The sequence below is a fragment of the Macrobrachium rosenbergii genome, chromosome 21 (assembly GCF_040412425.1).
Source record: "Macrobrachium rosenbergii isolate ZJJX-2024 chromosome 21, ASM4041242v1, whole genome shotgun sequence".
Lineage (NCBI taxonomy): Eukaryota > Metazoa > Arthropoda > Malacostraca > Decapoda > Palaemonidae > Macrobrachium > Macrobrachium rosenbergii.
In genome coordinates, this window is record NC_089761.1 from 44,041,773 (window position 1) to 44,064,793 (window position 23,021).

Below are 23,021 nucleotides of genomic sequence, written 5' to 3' on the forward strand. Positions count from 1 at the left end.
GTGGCTAAGAACCATTTGGTTACCTAGCAACGGGACCTGCAGCTTATTGTGGAATCCGAACCACATTATACATAGAAATGAAATTCTATCACCAGAAATAAATTCCTCTAATTCTTCATTGGCCGGCCGGAGAATCGAACTCTGGACTAGCAGAGTGCTAGCCGAGAACTCCGCCGACTCCTCCAACGAGGAACTAGTGTAGGTGTTGTTCAATATGTACGTTATCGAGGATAAGTTGTTAAGACAGATCAAGAGTTTTTATGATTGAAAAAAAAAAAATCTTAGAATATATAGTTGGGAGAGTGACTGGTTGGGTGTAACAATAGGCTGACACAAGGGTGACATGAGAGGTCATAGATATGAAAGTAGATGTAGTCATAAAAGTTATGTGATAAGAAACGGCTTATGAGTGGGATAGTTCCTCATTGGACGGGTTGGTATCGTTCTCGGCTGGCACTCTGCTGCGCCTGCGTTCGATTCTCCAACCAGCCAGTGAAGAATTAGATGAATTTATTTCTGGTGATAGAAATTCATTTCTCGCTATAATGTGGTTCGGATTCCACAATAAGCTGTAGGTCCCGTTGCTAGGTAACCAATTGATTCTTAGCCACGTAAAATAAATCTAATCCTTCGGGCCAGCCCTAGGAGAGCTGTTAATCAGCTCAGTGGTCTGGTTAAACTAAGGTATACTTATGAGTGGGGTGTGGAATGGCTGACGTTTGCTGATTGGGAGTAGTGAAGAGATCTTGAACAAATAAGGATAGAATAATACATGCTGGAGAATTAAGTATAGAGTTACACAAGTAAAAGGAAATGAGGAAGGTTGACCAATGAATTTTAATGTAACTGGCGGAAGAATGGAAGCAGTTGATTCAAACAGGAATATGGGAGTAAGCGTAATGGATGATGGTACTATGACAGAGGTGAGTCAGAAAAGGTGAAGCAAGGAAGATAGCAGACTTTGAGCAAATACTGGAAAGAGGTTAGCAGTGTCTATGGAAGTGAAAGTGGGAATTGTTACAGAAATATTGAGCTATCTTGCCTTTACAGTGCTGAATGCCAGGGAAAGAATAAAGGTATAGGCTCTCCAGGTGGACTGGAGATACGTGAAATTGACAAAGGCAAACATACGTAAAAGAAATGATAGGAGTCATACAAGAGGATTTGGTCGTGTGGAGGTAATGAAAGACTATACGTTGTTGAAAAAAGCATAATTTGGCAATGTTATGAAGGGTCAGGAGAGGAAGACCAGGAGGTGCTTAACAGATGGTTTGAAAGAGGTATTGGAAAGAAGGTCTTGATGACCAGGAAGTCTGACAAGTTTTGCAAGATATAGATGAATGGCATAGTATGTAAGTGGTTTCGACGGACTGCTGATGATCCATCTGTTCAGGTATATGACGTGGCTATTGTTGTGGAAATATTTTTGCACATGGAATTTCATCCACTATTCATCAGGGAAAGTATGAATGTGGTAGTGACAGTTGTATTATTTTTCTATGCAGCCACCTCAGGTTCTTGGAACAATTTACCTTCTCAAAATAGTGCATATATAGTAACACATAGTATATATAATATTTATCATCTTTGAAGAGATAGCCAAAAGCTAGAAAGTGAGAGCGTACTGTGACAGTACATTGTATAAAACATCATGGAATAAGTAACCCATCAGTTGAAATATGTAACTTTCTCCTTAAGAGTTTGGATTTGTTTTTCAGTGTTGAAGTGTATCAGATCTGCATGAGAAGAGGTTTGCTTTTATACCTTATTTCTAAACCCTTTTTTAAGTGAAGTGAAAAAGACTTGAGTATAAGTTTTATCTTTTATTTGGAGAAAGAAAATAAAGTATTTAGAAACATTTACGATGGACAATTCCTGGTCCAGACTCATCATACTCCTCCTTAGAAATCCACATAGACTGGAAAGTAGACAAAGAAGCTAGGATAGAACCTCCGATCCAGACGGAGTACTTCCTCTCAGGAGGGGCAATGATCTTGATCTTGATGGTAGAGGGAGCCAAGTTAGTGATCTCCTTCTGCATCCTGTCAGCAATACCAGGGTACATGGTAGTACCTCCAGACATGACAGTGTTAGCATAAAGATCCTTCCTGATGTCGACATCACACTTCATGATTGATTGATAGACAGTTTCATGGATTCCAGCTGATTCCATACCAAGGAATGAAGGCTGATACATGGCCTCAGGAGCTCGGAAACGTTCATTGCCGATGGTAATGACCTGGCCATCGGGAAGCTCATAAGATTTATCCAGTGAAGTTGAGGCTGCGGCTTGTGCCATTTCATTTTCGTAGTCCAGAGCAACGTAGCAGAGCTTTTCCTTAATGTCACGGATGATCTCACGTTCTGCTGTAGTTGTGAAGGAGTAGCCTCTTTCAGTCATGATTTTCATCAGATAATTTGTCAGATCACGTCCTGCTAAGTCCAGACGGTTGATAGCATGTGGGAGAGCAAAACCTTCATAAATGGGAACTGTATGGGACACTCCATCTCCAGAATCAAGCACAATACCTGTGGTACGACCAGAGGCGTAGAGTGAAAGAACGGCCTGGATTGCGACGTACATCGCTGGTGCACTGAAAGTCTCGAACATGATCTGAGTCATCTTCTCACGATTGGCCTTTGGATTAAGAGGTGCCTCAGTAAGAAGAATTGGTGATTCTTCAGGAGCAACTCGCAATTCATTGTAGAAGGTATGATGCCAAATCTTCTCCATGTCGTCCCAGTTGGTGATGATGCCATGCTCGATTGGGTACTTAAGTGTGAGGATACCCCTTTTGCTTTGAGCCTCGTCACCCACGTAAGCATCCTTTTGACCCATGCCAACCATCACACCCTGGTGACGAGGGCGACCGACGATGGAAGGGAAGACTGAACGAGGAGCATCGTCACCGGCAAAGCCAGCCTTGACCATGCCTGACCCATTGTCGCACACCAGGGGAGTAACATCGTCGTCGCACATGATTGCTGGTTAACTGTTCAGAGAAAGGAGACGTAAAATAATTTAATTTTAAAGCTGATAATTCCTTTTAATGTATTCTGTTGTACCCTTAACGAAAGTAAAATTAAAATTTTATGTCAAACCTAAAGAAAAACTGAATTTTAATATCAAACGTATGCTTATTCCTTTGCTGCCAAGTCGATCTAATTAATCCTCGTAAGGCAATTTGTATTTGATATGAATATGACAAAAAAAGTATTTAGGAAATCCTATTTAATTATAGGAATGGCTCACTGGCAACTAAGATTTATACACAGAATCAGATGCGAAGTTTAGTTTCACTGGCAGCTTTGAGGATTTCTATTTTAGAAATGTTGTGCCATATGTGAGTGACAGATGGGAACGTCTTAAATACCAGAGGTAATCAAAAAGATATGGTTTCACCTAGTCCGGTTATTTTGCAAGAAATACACAAAGGTAAACTCCAGTAAAAGAATGACTTGTATTTTTCGTTGCGAGCCTGTAACTTGTCTGAATGATAAAATGGGTTCGTGCATCTCATAATCATAGAAAATATAGAGATTTATACAGTGAATAATAATGGGCTGCTGATTTTTTTTTTATAAAGGGTTCAGGGAATGAATTTTACATCAGAGGATTACTTTGGCGTGAAATAATTTGGGCAAGTACAGTTACGATAAACAGTTAAATAATTTAAGTTCAGATTGTTGTCGAAAATAATTTAAGTTCAGACTGTTGGCGAATGAAATGTTTAAGAAAGCACGGGAAATGAGTATTAGTTCAGAGTTATTCAGTGAGGTCTTGTTGATTATGCACTGAGAATTAAAATTATACGAATTATGAGTAAACAGAGTTGAAATTTAGGCAGAATAAATTACTTATCAGAGATGAATGGAGTTAACGGTAGGGAATAACTTGGAATCCTCTGAATCACGATAGTAAAAGGTGAAATTTAAAGTTAGCTGATGGTAATATCCTTAAAAAGAAGAACGATTGTAACTAAGGAAAGTTATTGAGCAGCAAACACATCAACTGAAGACTTAAGTATAAATTATTATTTCAGGGTTTTATTTTTCTCCACGCCATCCTATTTCTGGTCTTTATGCTTCCTCATAAACTATGAAAATTCTGGTGATTTCACTAATGCTTTGAATACAGTTTTTCTTAGCAACGGTTTACAAGTTCTGAGAACGTCGCAAAAGTTTTATTATTAACAGCAGCACTCATACACGTTCTTCTTTCAGTAAATGTATTAATTTGACTATTACAAGAAGTCAACTTATAAGTATAAGTGGCTCACAGATGCAGCTGATTGAGTGTATTCGTAATATTGATAGTCCTCAATAACATATTCTCGTTTGTCATCAGTCACCATCTGGATTTTATTATGTCTCTCTGAGACAAAAAATTGAATCACTTGATGATTTGGAATTTCGACTGATTTCTTTCAAAACAATGCAAGTGTCAACACGTTTCTATAACGCATCCGCGAACAAGACACCGAGATCACTATGCATCACTCTCTAGTACAGTCCCCATTAAGTCACCTGCTGTAAGGCTGCTGTAACACGGGTGGTGGCTAGGACATAAGTGAGACGTTGAAGGGTGACCATCATTATATATAGGCTGTCTTGTAACAAGACCCTGAGGGCAGGTATGTTTATGACCGCTATGACATCTGAGAAAGGGAAGAGAGAGAAAGAGAGACGGGCAGTGTTTGTTGTCTGATATGAGTATTGTTAAAGACGGACAGGAGGACCCATAAATTTGACAAGGTATGTAGCTTCAGATGTTTATGGTATTTTGAAGATATAATGAGAATGTGCCAAGAAATGGACGAACTATTTTAGGCAAAGGTGGTCTGAAATGACGGAGCACATGAGCAGGTAATTTTTTGACGTGTATTATTAGAAGGTAGTATCTTACTTGAAAAAAGAGGTATGAAAATATATTTTCGAATACGATTGATGGTTCAGTTTTAAAGTGATAGAGGTGATGTTTCTATTGTTGTATAAGAAGTGTCGGCTTTGGACATCTGATACGGGGTCTTCCTTCTTTGATTTGCCTTCAAAGTAATTTTTTATTATTTTACTTGCAGTAAAAATATTAAGTGTTTTCTCACTCTGAGAACGCATTGTAACGGTATGAAAATTAGCTATGCTCTGTTAATTACTGTACTGACCTGTTTTGACGAGATGAAAAGCGCAGAAGTTGCATCAAAATATTGAATCTAGACTTTCCCCTCACCCGCCACTGAGGTAGGAAAACCTCCTTAACGCATTATCCTCAAAATCTTGATTTCTCCTCGAGGCTGGGAGTCAAATTCCTCCCCTTCACTGAATACAAGCTTAAAGCCCGCATCTAAAACGATAAAATTGGCACTCCTGGTGTCGCAAATATGATTAACATCTTTAATCAGATGCAGTTATTCAAGGAAAACACAAGAGGAACAGTTTTCAAAGTTCATGAACGTATGAAATTTCACTTACATACTTGTCGGAAAAGAGGTTACATGAAGGCTGCACTTCAATTTCATCTTTTATAAAAATGAAGTGATATTTCTGTATAACTGTTAATAAGGACTTAACTCCCAATCTTTGTCTAAATTATAATTTTGATTACGATTATTATTTGTGGCAATTACGATGGTGATATCACCTCTTGATTTTTAAATATAATATTTCTTCGAATATCACTGAGGATTCGGGTAGTTAAATCGGCAAACGTGTTTGATCAGTTCCTTATAGTAAAACGTAAGTGAAAGTAGCGTAGAGTTTCGTTAGTTTCAATAGAAAACCTGCCGAAGACTATCGAATTAATTTCTAGTTTGTCGAAGTTGTAACACAGCCCAAACAAGTATCGCATTTTCTCTTTTAATTAATTGAAATATTAAATGTCACAGTTATAAAGCAAAGATAAAATCCGACAAAAATATGGAACGGGAACAAATGGTGAAAATGGACAACTGACGTTGCAATATCAAAGATCATTGGCACAAATGAAAAAAAGGCGATAGTATTTTCGTTCAGTGACAGCAATAGTTTTGGAGAGTACTACATTTATAACTATGAACTGAGATAAAGAAGCAAAATTTTGTTCTTAGGTCTTATTGTCTCTGGTTTCCCCATTGTGATGTCAGTCCTCTCTTTATGAGGCCGGCGTCAGTGACCCTGGTAGTTGTGACGCCAGATAATCCACAATTAATCAATCAATCTTTATAAGGCCGTTTTATCCGACCCAAAAACTTACATCTCATAAACTTCATTTTCTCTCTTTCCCTTCCTTTCTCCGGCTCTGTTCTGTACCATCCCATAGAGAAGCTCATTCAGCCACTAAAGTTTAATGTATGCCCATCAAGAACATCTTAAAGGGGCCACCCCACCCGCCAAAGATGGTAATTTTTTTTTTTAACGTCTGGTATGATAACTCTCTCTCTCTCTCTCTCTCTCTCTCTCTCTCTCTCTCTCTCTCTCTCTCTCTCTCTCAGATGCATACGGTATCTGTGTCGTATGTCATATAAATTGGGATATTTTTCCTTTGAATGAGTGGCTCCAGAAGTTGGTGCCCTTAGATTTTCATCAACCGTTTTGTGGTTATGGTGATAGTCCCATGACCTGCTAGAGTCTATGGTTGTAGGGGCTTATGTGCCGACGGTGTCTGGCATTACTGGAGGCTATCCATTTATATATCGAGCAAATAAAACGTTCCTTAACTTTGCTTGTTAGACAAATGAAGTGGCGATGTTGAACGTTATTGAATGAAGAGAGTTGAAGCTTTCGATTGATTGATTGAATTATAGATTTGAGGCATACATGCCAAGCACTGGGGCAACTATGGCCATTCAGCGCTGAAAATCAAACATTTCATTAAAACTATAAATCAAGATAAAAATGTACCAAAAAGTATATAGTCTTTACTACGAATTAAATAAATTTGTAAAATCTGATAAAAAGTTAAATATTGCAATAAAAGTTAATTTTCTTTAAAAACATTAATTTACTGATATCACAATTACCGTACTATCAAGTACCTCACTCATAGACCTGCCAGAGAATGAGATAGCTCTCCTTTCTTGGGTAAAAACTGGGCAGTCAGTTAATAAATGCTCTTCTGTTAAAACTTCTTGACAGGAACTGCAGATTAGGGCCTGTCTCCCTTCTCCACTTTGCGTTAAGTATCTACGCGTACCATGCGTATGTCCTATACGCATTCTTGTTAAAAAAAAACGGCAGTCCTCCGATCTGGATGGTCTGACGACTGCCATCTCTTAACTGAAGGCCGAATGGCCTTCAACTTTATATTACCAATTACGTTTTCCCAACCAATTTGCCACTAACTACTTATATAGATGTGAATAATTTGCTTAGAATCAGAGTATGGGGGTTTATGAGTGCCTGATTATGTAATCTTATCGATTCTTTGGCTGCCTTATCGGCTCTCTCATCCCCATCTATACCCACATGAGAAGGTACCCAACAAAACCTCACCCTGATACGCTTGCGGAAGTACAGGAGGGCCAGCCATTCCTGTACTTATACTAGTTTGTGGAAGGAAATACGATTTCAATGACAATTAAAGACTGCTCGAGTCAGAATATATGAAAAAACTTTCATCTTTTTTCCTTTATTAAAACCATATTTTACAGCCTCAAGAACGGCATAAAATTCATCCGTGAATAGAGCTATACGGGGGTAATTTCTTCTTGATTACATGATTTCCCACTACTACTGCACAGCCACCTCCATCCTCCGACTTAGGGCCATCAGTAAATATGCTCTGCCCTCTGTGTTAGAAGGAATGCTGAAGAAATTCCCTTCTAATCTCTTCACTGGAAATATGTTTCTTCTCTCCAACAACTGAGCATATTATCAATAACTGATTTGCACCAAGGTGGAGATTTAGGGTATGCAACATGTGCTATTGGTGTTGTCAGTATGTTAACATCTCTACTTTCTCTTTCAAGTCTTACCTCCAGAGGTTTGGGTAGTCGGTGTCTATTTGCTGCTCGATCTACTGGGGCTTTTACATACTTATAATTTGGATTGCGGTTAGAGATTAAAGTTTGGATATGTGCCTTAAGCTTAGTTCTTCCCTGGGAATTGAAAAAGTGGGTACACCTGAGTCTACATATATCTACATATATACTAGCTATAGGGGAAGTGCTGTATGCCTTTGTACATATTCGTAGTCCCAAGTTATGTACCACATCTATTTTTTCTAAGTTAGTTTTACAAGAAGATCCATAGATTTGACAGGCATAATCCATTTTGCTTAAGCATATAGATATATAATGCTTAAGCTGAGTTTTTCGGTCTGCCCACCAATCAAAATGTGATATCACCTTCAATATATTTAGTGATTGTTTAACTCTATTGGCGAGGTCATTTATGTGAGGACCAAAAGTAAGTTTCTTATCAAATATCACTCCAAGAAACAACTTCATCTTCATTTGGTAAGATATTGTCTTTTAAGAAGAGGGTTGGTGTCTCCTCTCGTTTTCTAGTACGTGTGAATCTGATGCCTTTAGTTTTAGGAGGTCAAATTGAAGCTTTCGAGATGAACTGTTTGCGTAACCTAAACGGCATAAGAACTGATAGAGGTAGAAATGAAGAGACACAGAAGTGGTAAAAATGTTAGCTTTGGTGAAAGGATGGATATGATTATTTTGAGATGGTTTTCTGGTGTAGAAACAATGGACGATGATAGCTTTGTGGAAAGATTGTATAATTCAGAAGTGTAAGGTGGGAGGAGAAGAGAAAGAGTTAGAGAGCGATGGATAGATGACGCGAAAGCAAGCTCAAGAATGAATGCAACATAGGGGGTGGATGGCGCAGTTTGCCTTGGGGGGTTTCGACGCGCTGCTATCGAGCCTTCTGTCTAGGTGAACGAAATGATTGATGTTGTGGAAGTCTCACTGCACAGGGTTTTACCCAATATTCAGCGGTTACATTATGACGAAAGAAACGACCTGAAGGTATATATATATATATATATATATATATATATAAATATATATATATATATATATATATACACATACATAGTATATATATATTAAATATATAAAACAAATATATATATATATATATATATATATATATATATATATATATATATATATATATATATATATATATATATATATATATATATATATATATATATATATATATATATATATATATATATATATATATATATAGAGATTTTTTGTAGCATTTTCGTTTTATGGTCGCAGTTTAGATGTAATGATTGTTTTCATTTCAAACAGGTTTATATGTCTACACATTCACTTTGCAATAAACAGTATACAGGCTATAGTATTTCTTGATACCTTGATACTTATCTGAATCACGGGGTACATACGCAGTTCTTAGAAGGTAATCGTCGACGTATTGTAACTGTCTCTTGACGTCTGCTTTATTGTCAAGAAACAGATGGTATGAAGAATTCGCTAGTTGGGTCGAGCGTTCTTTCCTTAGCACCAAGATGAAAATAGTACTCTCCCATTTGACCATAATACATTTATGCCTGCGCCAATCTCAAACAGGGTAAGAGGAGGTTTAACGTAGATTTAACTCCCTTACCATGAAAAATATCAAGAATTTATGAATTCATTCATTCAATGCTGTCTTTTCGAATCTCACTGTTTGTCTCATACTGCTACGGTCTTGTCTAAGATTCTAAAGACGTACAGTACATTTTAGAATGAGGTTACCAGGCCCATCCCCATGCGCTCTCTGTCTCTCTCTCTCTCTCTCTCTGCTGTCTTTTCGAATCTCACTATTTGTCGTTTGTCTCATACTGCTGAGGTCTGGTCTTAGATTCTAAAGACGTACATTTTAGAATAAGGTAAACAGGTCCATCCCCATGCGCTCTCTTTGACTCTTCTCTCTCTCTCTCTCTCTCGTAGTCTCCCTACAAAATGCTGACCCGGCCCAAAATTGCTAAACAGACATACATATATATTATTTATATGTATATATATAATATACATAGTACATACATACATACATATATATATGTTTATATATATATATATATATATATATATATATATATATATATATATATATATATATATATATATATATATATATATATATATATATATATATATATATGGTGGGTGTGTGAGGGGGTGTATGTATGAATTATTATCACATACACCGTGGTATGTTTTATATTCACAAATATTTAGCCATTAATATCGTTTAATATCTAGTTCACTATACACCCTGGGAAGGGAAGGAAGGGTGGGGATTATAGTTGATAAGTGCTTCGTCAAGACTCGGATTCGAACCGCTACCTGCCTTACAAACAACCTTCGGCAGCCTGTTTAAAAGTGGCTACAGGGTATTATGAGGCCCGAAGCCAGTGCAATAAGAACACGATAGAAACTAAGTGCAATCGATAAATAAAATGCAAAAGACCTTGCTCAGTCTTTTCAAGTGATTGAAAGCACCATTCATTGAATTCCACTTAATTGTTGCGGAAACAAAAACTGGCAGCCAGGTAGATTGACGTTTTGGAACCAGTGTGGTCCCTTAAATAATGTCTTCAAATCTCATTTTGGCGCTTATTCACGTGATATCCGCATAAAACTTATAGAAATTTTCATTGTGGGGACTGTTTACGCTTTAACGTCTTATCCAAGTCACGTATTTAATTAACTTACCACCGGTTAACAAACCATTTCAGGAGCGTTACGTGCCTAGCTGAATGTTTACGGGTTAGACAAGTGTCTCTCCTCTATTTCCTACCCACCAGATAAGACTCTAGGAAATATAAATTAAAACAATATCATCAGTGCTACCGGTTATGGCAAGGGTTCTAAACTTTTCAAAGCAATGTAAAAGCTAATTAGAGAAATCATAAAATACGTCTAAAACCTTCGCCTTAAATGAAGTGATCTTTTAACCCTGTTAACCTTAATGTATTGATTATAAAGGAAATTATGCTAATTGAAATATGGCTAATTGAAACCAGTCATTACACCAATCTATGCAACCTTCTAAACCCACTGCCTTAAGGCAATCACCGGAGGAGTGGAATGGCTTAGTCGATGGCTAGTTTTATTTAGTACCTTTTACTTATGGTACCATTTACATTCCAAACCGGTCACGATCTCTCTAACTTTCTTTGCTTTATTAAGCATAAAATATTCACAAACTGCTCTGTATCAGGAAACCCCCTTGCTGTAGCAAGACTTAACTAGATAGTTAACGGTTAAAAATGTCCACTACAGTAATATGAACTTACTTCAGAACTATTCAGATCAATTTAAGATGAATAGAATGGAAAATTTTCTAATTCCGTCATCATCTTTTTAGCAGAAAAATATTGCTAACAGATTTAGTAAATTCACCCTGCCAGTTTCTTTAACCTCTTATCCAAAGTTTTCGTATTTATATAAATCTAACCCCGCGCTTGATATGCAATATCTTAAAGGTCGTCCGTTGGTAAAGTAACCTTTTTATGTCATCCTGAACAAAATACCATTCTGCACATAGCTAAAATGAACTTCAACCAGCGTTTAAAAACTGGACAGCTTCACAGCAACCTTCAAACATTAAATATTCTGTTATAAAAATGTTGCTCGCTTCTCATAACTTAACCTGCAGTTTTTTTTTATAACCTAGCATTTAAAGTAAATCAATATTTTGAATCTGATCTTTTTTAATCAGTGTCAGAAACCAAAAATTTTACCCAAGATCGTGGCACTATTTAAGGTAAAGGAAAAGGGTTTCATTTTATATCATTGGTATAAACTGTACGAATACTACAATATTATTTGTACAACGATAAACAAAAGACTGTCGGCTTGGTTCCTTTCCTTCAAATGCGGGAACCGAACCCGGTATTGTCCGAAATTTCAGGTTTTAACAATGCGTACCCATAGGTGGCTGGTTTGGTTATTCTATGCCGTTAAACCATCTCCATACCCATGTGGCCCTTGGGAAAGTTCCTCACCACGTCACCTGCAAAGAAAATTTAGTAGCTACAGCAAGTTTTCCGTACATTTTTTTACCCCCTACGTTATCAAAAGATTTTTGGGAGTCGGCTAACAAAGCAAAAAACTGAAAACATTTACATTGTAACAGCTCTACAATCAACATTAAAATGATAGAATTTTAAAAACAAAATTTAATCCAAATCTTAATTGAAAATTATAATATTTTAAAAAATTGAAAATTTAATCCAAATCTTATGATTGGAAAAGAGCAACATGTACTTTGTAACAGCTATATAAAAACACTAAAATTATAGAATTTTAAAAGTTAAATATTTAATCCAACTCTTAGAATTTTAAAAGAACAAGAAAAGCTAATTTCTGAAGAAAACGAAACTTACCAAATAAGTTATATCTAAACTACGGAAACGCAAGCCCCCCTCCAACACACGGTATTTACCGTGTGTTGAAAGAGACATCCTCCCCACAACAGGGGCCCCGCCCCTGATGGGGGAGGATTAGCTTGCAATGGTTTTTACAAGGAAAAGTAAAATTGATTGATGCTTACCTTTTATATTGGTATACTTTACCAAATTCTTCTTGATATTATAGCAGTTGTATGAACTTCCCAATGCTTCTGAAAAAAAATAAAAAAAATTAGAAACAATAGTAAATTCATTATGAACAGCGAGAAGTATCTGGAAAGGAAAGTCACCTATTCATGTAGAGGTGCTATCTGCTTCGCGTTTTTAACGACGAACTTTTAATACAGAAATTGCTTCATTTGGAAAAAAATTTAATAAATTAAGTGAAGCCTACCTTCGGTGCCAGACATCCGAAGCCAAAGAACCGCCATACTACGGCTGAGAAAAATGTCACCACCAAGCACAACCCGACGACCACTCAACACAGTAAGAACGACCTGTTACACGGCGGACGCAGGAACTGTTGAATGTAGTTGTTAACGTCCAAACGAAAAGTTAATTTCCAGCCAAGGACGATGAACACCGTACGCATTCCTTTTCAGTCCTTAATCCTTTTGTTAGGTAGTACTTAGTTAAGACTTAACCTTTGTTAACTCGTTTTCCCACACTCTTGATCATGAGTAAATCGATAAAGAATTTCATCAGTAATGAAACTACGTAATTATATATCGTGTGGCTCTGTGTTATATTCTCATTAATGAAATATTTGTTTCAGATATAAGCTTTATAAGGAGTTAGACTAAAAGAGATTTTTTTTAAATATTAAACGCAAAATAGCGATTTACCATCAATTACTTATCTCCGTAAAAACCAGACGCATTGCTTACATCTTATGGAAATGAAACAAAAAATTAGAGACTTATGGTGTTTTATTAGATTAAAAAATAAAGATTGTAAAACAGTAGTTCTCAGTTTTGTCCGGTAGCCCCTAAAAATTATAGATACCGTTTCCCTTTCAGGTCATAAAAGAATAAACTTTTGGGTTTTAAGTAAATCTCTTTCAAATCGGACATTGAAAAATTCGATATATAGAATAGCAAAAAGTTTACATTTGCTTTGAACTTTATAACAAATAGCATTTTGAGATGATATAGAAGTAGGGAACTAAGATTCGTATTCAAATTTTATTTATCCTCCCCTCATGCAAGGCTTTTGAACTCTCTGATCATTAAAAAGCTTTTCAATATCTGGAGTGGTATTTAATAATTTATAATAACTATATCATTCCATTAAATCTGATCTTTATTTTTTACCCTAGTGTACACCAAGCACGTAAACTGTTGTGAATGGTAAAAAATATCTGAACGGTTATGTTTACAATGTTGGAAAATACCCTTCATCCTGGAGCAAAAATTTTATTTATATTTTTGTAATAGTTTTCAGATACAAATTTTTCCTTCTGTGGATCACCAGAGATCCATGAGCATCATTGATCTATAGTATTTATTTCTTATTGTAGAAGTCGATTTATTTCTGATTGTAGAAGTCGATGCTATATTTTGTTACTATAGTCAACAAAAGTTTTATGATTTTCTTGGCTGGTTTCTTGTGCTATAAACTCTTGTTGTATTGCACCTCTTTAAGGAAAAGTCTTCACTAGTAGGAAAATCAAAATGCAATGAAAGTACTCAGCATCCTTTTACTGATGGGTATAAAGTTTAATTAGAAACATTTGCGGTGGACAATGCCGGGTCCAGACTCTTCATACTCATCCTTAGAAATCCACATAGTCTGGAAGGTGGACAGTGAAGCCAGAATAGAACCTCCAATCCAGACGGAGTACTTCCTCTCAGGAGGGGCAATTATCTTTATCTTGATGGTAGAGGGAGCCAAGTTAGTGATCTCCTTCTGCATCCTGTCAGCAATACCAGGATACATGGTAGTACCACCAGACATGACAGTGTTAGCGTAGAGATCCTTCCTGATGTCGACATCACACTTCATGATGGACTGAAAGACAGTTTCATGGATTCCAGCTGATTCCATACCAAGGAAGGAAGGCTGATACATGGCCTCAGGAGCTCGGAAACGTTCATTGCCGATGGTAATGACCTGGCCATCGGGAAGCTCATAAGATTTATCCAGAGATGTTGTGGCTGCAGCTTGTGCCATTTCATTTTCGAAGTCCAGAGCAACGTAGCAGAGCTTTTCCTTAATGTCACGGATGATCTCACGTTCTGCTGTAGTTGTAAAGGAGTATCCTCTTTCAGTCATGATCTTCATAAGGTAATCAGTCAGGTCACGACCTGCCAGGTCTAGTCGATTGATAGCATGTGGGAGAGCAAAACCTTCATAGATGGGAACCGTATGGGACACTCCATCTCCAGAATCAAGCACAATACCTGTGGTACGGCCAGAAGCGTAGAGTGAAAGTACTGCTTGAATTGCTACGTACATAGCGGGTGTGCTAAAAGTCTCGAACATGATCTGAGTCATCTTTTCACGATTGGCCTTTGGGTTAAGAGGAGCCTCGGTGAGAAGCACCGGTGATTCTTCAGGAGCAATTCGTAATTCATTGTAGAAGGTGTGATGCCAAACCTTCTCCATGTCGTCCCAGTTGGTGATAATGCCATGACAGATCGGGTACTTGAGGGTAAGAATACCCCTTTTGGTTTGAGCCTCGTCACCCACATAGGCATCCTTTTGACCCATGCCGACCATCACACCCATGTGTCGAGGGCGACCCACGATCGAGGGAAAGACGGCGCGTGGGGCATCATCACCAGCGAAGCCAGCCTTGACCATTCCAGAGCCATTATCACAAACAAGAGCAGCAGCGTCGTCGTCACACATATTTGGGAGTTACCTGGGGAGAATAATATGTTGTTATATAATATTCTATAGAAAATTAGAATCAAGCTCGCCTTAATGTTAAGAAATAGGATTGTTTATGGAGAAATTCCATCAAAGAAGCTTTAGCCTCTCCAGCTTTAATTGGGCATTTTGTTTGTTATTTCGGCCTCCTTATTTTTTATGCCATTTCAAAGCCCAAAACCATCGTTTTTATTGCCATTAATCATGAAACTGAAACGTTTCCCGAATATTGAATAAATGTTTATTGCGCCTCACTTGCCTATTCATTTTTTTCTATTTTTAGGCTTGTCCACTGGAAAGTTTCATGCGAAAGTCTGTGCTTGTGAGCACTAATATCTGATTATCCCTTACAAGTATAAACTCTCGCAGACGATAGCATTTTTGTAATTTGAATAAATAGAATATATTCATACAAACGACAATGCTGCATCATTAAGAAAATTTGCCATGTATAGCTTGTGGGAAGAACTCGGTCAGCAACATAAAATCGATTCACTGCGTAATGTACCATTATGTATGCTTTTGCCTTATAACGACGTTACGGATATTTCTTTGCGTACAAGAACCTAATATTTTACAACGTTCAGATTTAAGTACAGATTTATTACAGCACAGTATAAGGTACGGTATTTACAAAGTATTTCTAGCATTTATCATGATAAATTTTATCATGATGAATTTTTTCTAAGACTGAATTTGCAATTCTGTTTATACAGGATAGGCCAGAAGAACATAATTGTGATCAGTACTTGCCATGGAGTAAAGTTGACTGCAGATATTATACTTTACTAGTATAGTTTTAAAGTTCAATTCCCGTAGGCACAGAAATTATTCCATTTATCGGGAAACTGTAAAGACGAGAGCTGAGGGTTATATAATGTTAGTCACTGAGTTTCCAAGTGAAAATCAGTTTCTTGTAATACGGCTGTTTAATGTATTATATAACAAACTGTATTGTTGTCACTGAAATATCATCTTAGTTTTATCACACATTCCAGTTTTATATGAGATGATTCTCCGAGTAAATTGAGATGATTCTCGTAACATTTGACTTTTTGAAATGTCGTACTCCATTTTTATGATCAGGCATAACACTAAAAACTGCAAACGGGTGTCCATTGTTTAACAATAAAATCGATATCACTCGTATGATGCAGTCCACAGTATCTCTGAAAAATCACCTTTTTTTCCTTTAAGGCTCCTCCAGCTTCCGTGATGGTTCCGGCACAAGTGAGATGACCCTAGAAAAGCTTCATTATATATATAACCCTTCTCAGACATGGGAGAATAGGTATGACAGACATTGGTACGGAAGGGAGACATAAGGGAGAACAATAGGGAGTTTAGGGAGGTTGTTGAAGCTGTGGAGGGGGAAATAGGGAGAAGTAACAGAGAGCGGAATGTAATGGGAGAAGAAAGGAAAGAAAAAACAGTTAGAGAAATGGGGGGAATTCGTTCCTGTTATATGCAACTGGCATCAGACATGGGTTGATCAGGAGGGTGACGAAAGGTTAAACTATCCTTACAATTTTCTGGTGTGAGTGATGTTGATTAGCTGACATGACAAACGCACGTTGCTGCAGCAAGAACCATCCTAGACCGGTGCGTAGGTACCTAGAAAAGCATGAAATAAATGACTTTATATTAAATAAGAAAAAATTGCTTCAATTTCCATTCAGGAGGTTACTTCGAATGAAAAAACAAAGTACACACTGGACATACATGCTTATCAATACTAGTATTAGTATCATCGTAAAAAATAATTACTGCTAGAGTTGTGGGATCTCCCTTACTTCTAGAGGCTGGATTATTATTTCCTTTTATGCCTCATTTCCTTTCCTTCTGTTCTTTTTCTTGATATCCCTAAGGATCTGGTATTGATAAAAACGTAGGTTGTTCAGTATGAAAACTCACGCTTAGTTTAATCCGCTAATCTGAAGATGTTAAAAAAAAAAGTCCACTCCATCCTTATCCTGGCTTCCAGAGGCAAAGGATCTAATTGATCGTCTTAAAAGGGGAATATGGTTGGAGAGCTATCAGGAAACCTTGTCCAAGACAAAGTTATTACTTCTGAAAGCAGTCTGTCATCTTCACTGCATGATACTTTCTGTCTGCGGTAAAGCCGGCGCAGTGACCTCAAGGAATTTGACAACCAGGCTTCCGTACGAGAGCTGTCTAGTTTCTCCTAATCTTACATTTCAACGGGAAAGGTTCCTACGGAAGAAAGTAATTATAGTAGAGTATGGTATTCTTTTGTACTGTACTGGCATCTGATCTTTCATTGCTCCCACTGATATTTTATAATTATGCAGGCATACAACAACAAAAATTCATTAGAATCACGTTATATTTCAAGTAAAATGTAACCTTACTCATATCTTTAATTACGGCTTATCTACAACTAAGATTTTGCCATAGCTATTAAACAGTAAACGTTTATCCTTTTCAACTCCCTAAAACATTGTATAAAGGACACAAACATTAAAAATTAGGCAGAGTAAGGTAAACGCTCTATGCAGTAAATCTCATTGCCAAAACTCACTGCCATGTACCTGTTTGGCTCAGTACGGTATATTATATATGGTGCCCAAATTATTTAGTTTTTAAAGGATAGCTGATGCTAAAGTATCGCATTCATAAATAATCGGTTGATTAGTTGGTGCTAAAACACCTGTGCTTTAAATCAGTCCATTTACAGATCGATCATAAACTAACGGTTTAGGAATAACCAACCGGAGGTTATTCAAGGTTTAATAGAAGATTTAAATGTTCTTTGATATGCGGTGACATGATCAAGCAACTATTTTCCGAAAGGGCGCGAGAGGTGATTCCTTTGTCTTATAAGGTAGTCATTTCCTGTACGTGGAAAAAAAAGTGAAGGAAGGTATAATTAGGAGATTTTTGGTTTCTCCACTGAGCTACAATAATATGCCATGATGGGGACTAATCTGTCTCCATATGTACATGGTACACTACGTCCCTGTCGCTCGTCAGTCAGTTTCATTTTTTGTCGACTGATGACTTTTTGTGATGGCGAGGATTTTGCTAGGAGGTATAGAGGAACAGATGTCGGCAGTTATCACCAACTTGTCATTGTCATACTAAAGCCGAAATTAAAGTACCCAGTAAAAATTCTTAGATGAATATCGAGACGATTTTGCATGTGAATGACGAAATAATTTGCATTTCTAGAGACCATATCTGAGGAGGTGGAGCCAACTACTGAGAACTGGATTAACAATAGGAATCAGTCTGCTGGAAAATAGAGGGATGTGAGGCAACAAAACGAAAACCTTGGATACCGGATGGGACCTGGAATGCAACAGAGAATAACAAAGCCAAAAGATTCTTGTAGGTAAATTTCAGGGAAGATGAGGGAGGCAAAGTAAAACGTTAAGTTAAGTTAAGTATACCTTAGTTTAACCAGACCACTGAGCTGATTAACAGCTCTCCTAGGGCTGGCCCGAAGGATTAGACTTATTTTACGTGGCTAAGAACCAATTGGTTACCTAGCAACGGGACCTATAGCTTATTGTAGAATCCGAATCACATTATATCGAGAGATGAATATCTATCACCAGGAATAAATTCCTCTAATCCTTCATTAGCCGGCCGGAGACTCGAACGCGGGCCCAGCAGAGTGCTAGCCGAGAACTAAACGTGCCGGGGACTCAAACTTCGACGGTCAAGTTAAAATAAGAAATGAGAAAAGAATATCTGGAAAAACAGGTGGATGATACTGACAAAGCCATTTTACTCAGGGATTGGCACTAGTGTTGTGATAACCTACAGTTATTAGTGTAATATCCATATACGAAAAGAATAAGGAAAAAATACTTGTCAGAAGTACGAACTGGTAAAAAATAATGTCATTCAGTGGTTCTCAACCAGGGGGGAGTTTCAGAGTTTCAGGGGGGATTTTGTGACCACAGATTTGCAGGCTCAAACTAGCTCTAGGACCACACAAAACACAGTGTGCATCGGTCCGCACTACTGACAGGTCACGCTGGGCTTTCTCTCCCCCAGCTTGTGTCTTTGCGTTAGTATTTTGTTGCATATTATTTGGAATGCACCTTTTGAGGCAGACAATTTTGGGAAGGGGAAGGGGAATGACTTCCTGAAATATAGTGAATGGGTGCATGGGCCAAAAAAAGGTTGAGAACCACTGCTCTATATTGTTGTTCCTGAGCCAGGCACAGGCTCGAGTACTGACCGGCGCCTAAGCACTTATCAGTTGTAATTTCCCTTGGGTGTAAGTTATTCCCAGCGTATGGTGAATTCGATACTAAACGATGTTAGTGGCTTGATATTTGTGAATATAAAAAAGTCAGGCGTGTATGTGACAAAAATTCATGATTAGCCAAGTCCTACAACCTTACCAGTCATCAATGATGTTGAAAACGGGCTGAGATCGATTCTTAGGGCAGAACGTGAATTCGACAGGTGTAAGCACTGCAGAGTCGATATAAATTCATCGCTTTCCATATAGCCGGGTGATGAAAGTTACCGTCCATCGTTGTTCTAAACCAGATAAAAATTCGAAACCTGGCCGGTGCAGGAGCACTTATCATTTATGATTACCCTTTGCTGTAGGTTATTCCCAAGGTATAATGAATTTGATATTAAACGATATTCGTGACTAAATATTTGCGAATATAAAAAGTCATGCGTGTATATATAAAAGTCATTGCTAGTTGTGTATAAGAGAATTTGATATATATATAAATATATATATATATATATATATATATATATATATATATATATATATATATATATATATATATATATATATATATAATGTATGTATGTATGTAAAGTATGTAACGTTGCTGTCTGAGCATTGCTAGTTGGTACATGAAGGGAAGTTACAACAGCTTTGACTGTAACAGGAACACGAATTTCTTGCCTCGCGAGATGAATTTGGTTCAATAAGTAAGCTATCCTAACTCAAACTTTCGTAATTTTCTGTTTCAGAAAATGTTGCAAAATCGTCCCTAGGTTTCCGTTTTGATACTGAGTTTTTTCATACAGTTGTTTTTCTGCGCCCTGCGCTGCTAGATCTGAGGGATTGCACTTGCACATTAATACTTGACATTTATCATCTGACCCTTCTCTCTCCGCAAGGGTTTGTTATGCCTCATTAACTGCAATGACATTAGGTTATGGCGGCTGACCATTACGAATGACACACTGTTGTCAAGCGTACAAGGAGCTATCCATCAACTTACTACATCTTTTAAATATCTTTTTTTCTTCCTCCTTAAGGGGCCTGCTGTACTCCAGTATATATTACACTAACCGTTTCTCGGAATCTTCATTAATTGTTTCAACTTCTCCAGTTCTCTATGGATGCGCTTTTCCATCACACAATAATTCATTTAATGTAAAACTGCCTTTCAGTAATACTGATGGTGATGTTCATAAATCAAAGACGTGAGGTTCCAATTTTTTAAAGTGCCATACGCCATTGACTTAGTTTTCTGACTTGGCTGCAATTTTTCATGCAAAAATCAATTGTTTGTTTAAGTAACTCATTAATTTCTCATTTTCTTCTCTCTGGTTTCTCCTATTTCTTTTTCACAGTGGCCTTTCAGGTGAGCGCCATGTGACTGTTCATTTTACACAGTAATAATAATAATAATAATAATAATAATAATAATAATAATAATAATAATAATAATAATAATAATAATAATAGTTAGCTAGCTAGCTAACTAGATAGGTAGCTAGATATATAACAATTGATCCAGACAACAATTTGCTTGTCTAAACTCCACGCCACTCTCTCCCCTGTCAGTTCTTAGGTCACACTCTGTCAGTCGAAGCCCTATTATAAGATAGTTGGAGAAAATATGCCCTGAATGGCCGATGAGCATTTTCTTTTGAGGTCAGCCGCATGTCGGTCTTACTCATGTAGTCTTACTCATGTAGGAAATAAAAATAAAAGCTTTTTGTTGCCGTGGGTGATGCAAATATTACCCAGTGACTTGCTCATGGGGTTTTCATCGCCACTGTATATATATATATATATATATATATATATATATATATATATATATATATATATATATATATATATATTTATATATATATATATATATAGATATATATATTATATATATATATATATATATATATATATATATATATATATATATATATATATATATATATATAGATAGATAGATAGATAGATATAGATATATAATTTTATATATATATATATATATATATATATACATATATATAATATATATAATAATAATAATAACTATTATTATTATTATTATTATTATTATTATTATTATTATTATTATTATTATTATAAAGGCTCCCTCAGAATGAGTTCTGAAGTGAAAAAACGATAAAATATCGAAATTCTGAAAATATTTAATATTTTCCAGGAAAAAAATTGAATTTTTGAATTTTTATAATTTACGATCTTGTTTAATGACTTTGAGAGGACATAGTAAATTGCTTTAAAGTTACAGCTGTCTTACCGTAACCTATTTTTTATGGTAAGTAAGTAATGTTGAAGGTGGTACAGATGATTACAGAATGTTCAACAATTGAACGCGGAGGTCATTTATAATACTGTACTCAGTTTGCATAACAAAAGAGCGGTGAATCATAATTCCGTACCGTGCGGGAAACTTCGTAACTTGTTATGCTTGTTTTTACAGGCCTCTTTAGAAAATCTAGGGCTGTGCGAACTTTCATTTGGTCTTGCTGGAAGAAATAAGTAAGCATATTTGCAACAACACCAAGGAAGTATTATTTTCTTGGACCCTTTGCCTTTTAAGCGTACAACCCGCTTGTGTGATCTTAGTAACGATAGCAATGAGCGTATTCAGCCAATGTTTACCTCTTTAGTAACATGTACGGACAGAATTTACAAATGTCATAGACTACTGTACCCATACCATAAAAAATGAGCGTGGAATCCCTTGGGAAGTAACTTATTGGGACACAAAGCTCGGGCAAGGAACCTTCATTCTTCATACGTTTATTGGCGTCAGTGGTGGGATGGGCAAGTCTTGACCTTATGGACGTTACTTACTGTCCTGAGGCATGGACGAAGGCACCTTTATTTTGTTTATAATTGTATATAGCCTATAAAGAGGCTAGTGTTTCTGTTGATGTTAGACACAGAGTTACGCAGAAAAACTATACACGGATGAGTCTTTGCTGATGTCTTTCTTTGTGGTATTACATATTACATCAAAGAATATGCTGTAGGTAAAAACGACCCTCGTGAAGCTATAAAATGTATTACGTTACAACATACCAAAACAGTGTGCACACATACTATTACTTATTTGTTCTGCAGTTTTATTTTTTACGAACTCCTTTAATGAGAATCTTCCGTTTGTAATCTGCATTATATACTATATAGAATCCGTCTCTTATCGAAAATGTATTAGGTTACTATAAACCAAAAAGGGAGCGCCGCATGCTGTCACTTACTTAGTCCGCAACTTTAGATTAGGACGAATTCCTCTGCCTTGCCAAATCATCTCTCGTTCCCTACGCAAAGTTAGACACAAAGTGAAAAACGACCACCCTCGTTATTATCATTTCGGTCTCCGTCATTCTTTGGCACAGGTGAAGCCCAGGTGGATATGCATGTGCTCTGAGATTTATAAAAGGATGTCTCCATTCTCTACTTGGTATGATGAGAGACAGACACCTGTCACTCAAGACGACAATTGCTCCAGGGAGGTGATATAGGTGGACTACATACTTGCACTGCTATTGAATTCGTGGAATTGCATTATATTCTTCT

General features: G+C 36.8%; 2 protein-coding genes and 1 long non-coding RNA gene across 3 annotated transcripts; all 3 read right to left on the reverse strand.

The window, feature by feature from the left end:
* Positions 1-1,808: 1,808 nt before the first annotated feature.
* LOC136850046 (actin, muscle-like) lies at positions 1,809-4,615 on the reverse strand. The gene is made up of 2 exons (XM_067123602.1): positions 4,528-4,615; positions 1,809-2,993 (listed from the first exon to the last, which is right to left on the reverse strand). The coding sequence occupies exon 2, from the start codon at positions 2,978-2,980 to the stop codon at positions 1,850-1,852; it is 1,131 nt and encodes a 376-aa protein (XP_066979703.1). The 5' UTR covers positions 2,981-2,993; positions 4,528-4,615; the 3' UTR covers positions 1,809-1,849.
* A 7,111-nt stretch (positions 4,616-11,726) lies between these two features.
* Positions 11,727-12,891, reverse strand: LOC136849594 (uncharacterized). Its single transcript, XR_010856334.1, has 3 exons — positions 12,753-12,891; positions 12,502-12,570; positions 11,727-11,961 (listed from the first exon to the last, which is right to left on the reverse strand). It is a non-coding gene; the product is annotated as an uncharacterized lncRNA (long non-coding RNA).
* Positions 12,892-14,039: 1,148 nt separating this feature from the next.
* LOC136850048 (actin, muscle-like) lies at positions 14,040-16,458 on the reverse strand. Its single transcript, XM_067123603.1, has 2 exons — positions 16,414-16,458; positions 14,040-15,224 (listed from the first exon to the last, which is right to left on the reverse strand). The coding sequence occupies exon 2, from the start codon at positions 15,209-15,211 to the stop codon at positions 14,081-14,083; it is 1,131 nt and encodes a 376-aa protein (XP_066979704.1). The 5' UTR covers positions 15,212-15,224; positions 16,414-16,458; the 3' UTR covers positions 14,040-14,080.
* Positions 16,459-23,021: the final 6,563 nt, after the last annotated feature.

Excerpts from the sequence above, each read along its gene's own strand:
- LOC136850046 (XM_067123602.1), bottom strand. The coding sequence starts at position 2,980 with ATGTGCGACGACGATGTTACTCCCCTGGTGTGCGACAATGGGTCAGGC.
- LOC136850048 (XM_067123603.1), bottom strand. The coding sequence starts at position 15,211 with ATGTGTGACGACGACGCTGCTGCTCTTGTTTGTGATAATGGCTCTGGA.